We start from the raw sequence: 3,398 nt of genomic DNA, 5'->3' as shown, positions 1-3,398 counted from the left end.
CAGCATCCAACCAGCATCAGGCAGCATTCAACCAGCATCCAGCCAGCATCCAACCAGCATCTAGCCAGCATTCAACCAGAATCAACCAGCATCCAAGCAGCATCCAGTAACGTCAACCAGCATCCAATCGGAATCAACAATCATCCAACCAGCATCAACCAGCATCCAGCCATCATGAATTAGCATCCAGCCAGCATCCTATCAGCATTAACAAGTATACAACAATATCAACCATCATCTGACCAGCATCCAGCCATCATCCAACCAAACTGGGCTGCAGACTTTGTTCCTGTCTACATTTACGATAGTTATTTTGTATCTTGAATGTTTCTGATCATTAATGTGTTGTGACAACAGACAGCCAGTCCCCGACTCAGCAGTTTGTTTATAATGTTTCTGGATCAAACAGCAAAATGTTTTAATTTAAAGCAGAAATTAGAAAAAGATTAATGTTTTACTGCAATTATAGCAATTTGAAGCTGCAACTGTTGCATCTCCAGCAGAGAGCTCATGAGGTTCTGATTCCTTTATCCATCTGGACCACAGCTGACTTCTATGAGTCGGTCCGGTCCACCCAGTGAGCTGCAGCTCAGGAGGTCACATGTTCTGGAAACAACTCGGGGAGCTTTTTAAAGTGAGGTGATGTTCAGCATCCTCACAAAGAGCGACGACACCAGAACCTCCAGCAGCTGCAGACCCGGTCGGCACGGTGAGTTCCTGCTGCAGATTCACTACATTTCCCATCAGCCTCTGCAACCGCAACATTTAAATCAATTATCAAACTGAATTTAAGATGATGTTTCAGTTCACCGACGCTGGTTTCTACTTTTAAAGAAACTACTTTCAGTATAGATCAGAAGGAAATTTATTCACAAATTAATTACTTTCTAAAAATAATGGGTTATTTTTAAATGTCTCACTTCATTTCTTGTGGTTTAGATTAAAAAGTAAAAAAAAAAAAAAACTGGGAATGCCACATTAGAATGAGATGTGAAAATGTAAAAATTAAACTGAACCAAAAAGAAACTAAGATGAAGAGTTTTATTTGGTCCAAACTGAACGACTGCTGAGGTTCCGTCCAGATTAACGACCACATCTCAACGCTCTGCAGCTGCTCTGATCAGAGCGTGCACAAACTCTGTGACTTCACTGCATGAGAGCTCAGACTCAAACCAGGAAGTGCAGATTCATTTTAATCCATCTCTGCATGAAAAACTACAATTAATCTGACACGGTTGAGTCAGGTCCTCTGGATGGATTAAAAAAAAAAGTTGAAATGTTTCGTCTTTGATCCAAAGGACTTCTTCAGTCTGAGGTGCTGTTTTCAGCTCAGTCTCTTAAATAGCACCTTCTCAGAGTGGATCAACCAGTTTGCTGCTGACAACCAGAACCAGCTGATCACATGCTCAAGAAGGACCATCAGCCTAACAATGGATCATTAGCACCTGATGGCTGTTTACTGTTCACAGAGGGCTGAGTGATACCAGCAATCACAGCATTGTAAGAGGGGGACAGTTGAACCTGGAGGCTCCACCCCTGTTTAATGATGGACGGTTTCTTTTCACAAAGATGGCCTCCTTTACTCCTCTCTCAAACCATCGTTCCTCTCTGTCCAGGATGTGCACATCTTCAAATGACCTCTGACCTGCAGATGAGTGTAGACCTGAGTCCTGGCAGTCGACACCCCCCACCTGAAACGTGTCCTGTAGCATTAACTCCTCTGTAACCGACAGGTCAGGAGATTTTAGAGATGTCTCACAGCAGCTGTTTGAGGCTTACTTTCAGCTCTGCATTTCTGTCTTGTTTGCGTTGGGTCTTTTTTATTAGTGATGTCAGTTTGATGTGTCCAGCAGATGTTTAAACTCCTGGACATCTTTCAAATTTTTAACCCCGACTGCTCGTAAAGTTCATCCTTTGTCCCGAGAAAAGTTCACCCCGCTCGCTGCTGGGTCCATTTACAACCAGGATTTGGTTCTGGCAGTTCGAGGTCAGGCTGGGAGGGACAGTAATGGGGGGGGGGGGGGGGGGGGGGGTATTACAGGGATCCCCCTGAGCTGATGTGGCAGCTGCTGGCTCTCTGCAAGTCGTGCTGATTGTCTGACGTCCGCCGGCCTTACATGACTCACATTCCAGTTCACCAGCATCACGGCTCAGCCCAGGTCCACCCCGGACCAAATAAAGATCTGCAGACCAGAGTTTTCATGCACGTCTATTTTAATCCAAGAGTCCAACATGAAGCATCACTTTAGATATGACAGAAAAACACTTAACACTCATCCTGATCCAGGAACAACAGACTCTTTAGATCAACCTGATGGGAACTGTCTCCAAATGGCAGGGGTCCACATCCAGTCTTTGGACCTAGATCGGCTGCTGACTTTTCATATTTGTGATATCCCATGAAGATCTTTACTCAGTGATAACAGTAATCTCAACTCATCCACTGTGCTTTGGTCCTCAGCAGATGTATGTTGCAGTCAGGAAACCCATTAGTGTTGTTGGCTCTTTATTATAAATCAAAGGAAATGTTCCAAGTCTTCAACAAGAGTCGTTTGAAGCGTGTGGTTGAGATGATGCGACGGATTAAAACGAGGGAGTGAATCTGTTTTGTTCTCAGATGTCTCGATTTCTGGACATTCGAGAGCTTGGAGAAGCTGCTCGCTACCTTCGTCTCACCAACCTGGAGCAGCTGGCGGCCAAAGCCCAGGCCTTTGACGGTAAACACCTACCTGTACTAATCAGCCATAATATTATGACTACCTGTCTAATGTGGAAAGTCCCCATTTTGACATGCCCTGTCTGACATCCTCTGTGGACCTTCGGAGGTCTGCTGTGGACCTTAAAATCTTTCTAAAGGACTCCAAAGTTCATGCTCAATAATCCTGGTAAAAACCCAACAAAGTTCAGTCAGCTCATCTGGACAGCTTCTTTCTTTGCTGAGACAGTCATCAAGAAACCGTCCAGATGAGCTGACTGAACATTGTTGGGTTTCTAAAGAACTCTCTGATGGACCTCTGGAAGACTTCTGTGGTATCAGTCTTCAAGCCATCAGTACCAGATCCATTTAGTCCTGAAAGGTATGAGACGTGGCCACTATGGAGCTGACGTATTGGTCCAGAACATCTCACAGCATCCCACAGAGCTGCAGCTCAAAGAAGCTTGAATCCTCACGGTGTCTAGTTGTTTTCCATGTCCAACATATACCTGCAAGGGCAGAATGGTCAAATTTGATCTAATGGATCTCAACAGCTGCCAGGTACCATGACAACTAGACAGTCAATGTTTACATACAATGGTGCTTGAAAGTTTGTGAAGCCTTAATAATTTTCTATATTTCTTTATCAGTGTGACCTAAAACATCTTCAGATTTTCACACAGGTCCTAAAAGTAGATAAAGA

The 3,398-nt window shown here is 44.2% G+C and overlaps 2 protein-coding genes across 2 annotated transcripts in view; one reads left to right on the top strand and one right to left on the bottom strand.

The window, feature by feature from the left end:
• LOC119417372 (myosin-7B-like) overlaps positions 1–2,144 on the bottom strand; it is a 14,531-nt gene extending 12,387 nt beyond the window's left edge. The window contains exon 1 of the mRNA XM_037684576.1: positions 2,127–2,144. Within this exon, the coding sequence (XP_037540504.1) occupies positions 2,127–2,144 (18 nt within the window). The remainder of the gene's footprint in view (positions 1–2,126) is intronic.
• A 473-nt stretch (positions 2,145–2,617) lies between these two features.
• Positions 2,618–3,398, top strand: part of LOC119417371 (inositol 1,4,5-trisphosphate receptor type 3) — an 11,257-nt gene continuing 10,476 nt past the window's right edge. The window contains exon 1 of the mRNA XM_037684575.1: positions 2,618–2,731. Coding sequence (XP_037540503.1) covers positions 2,618–2,731 — 114 coding nt within the window. The remainder of the gene's footprint in view (positions 2,732–3,398) is intronic.

The sequence above is a fragment of the Nematolebias whitei genome, chromosome 11 (genome assembly GCF_014905685.2).
Source record: "Nematolebias whitei isolate Nwh7 chromosome 11, NemWhi1, whole genome shotgun sequence".
Classification (NCBI taxonomy): Eukaryota; Metazoa; Chordata; class Actinopteri; order Cyprinodontiformes; family Rivulidae; genus Nematolebias; species Nematolebias whitei.
Note: the sequence above shows the minus strand (reverse complement) of the source record. Positions and strands in the feature narration are given on the sequence as shown.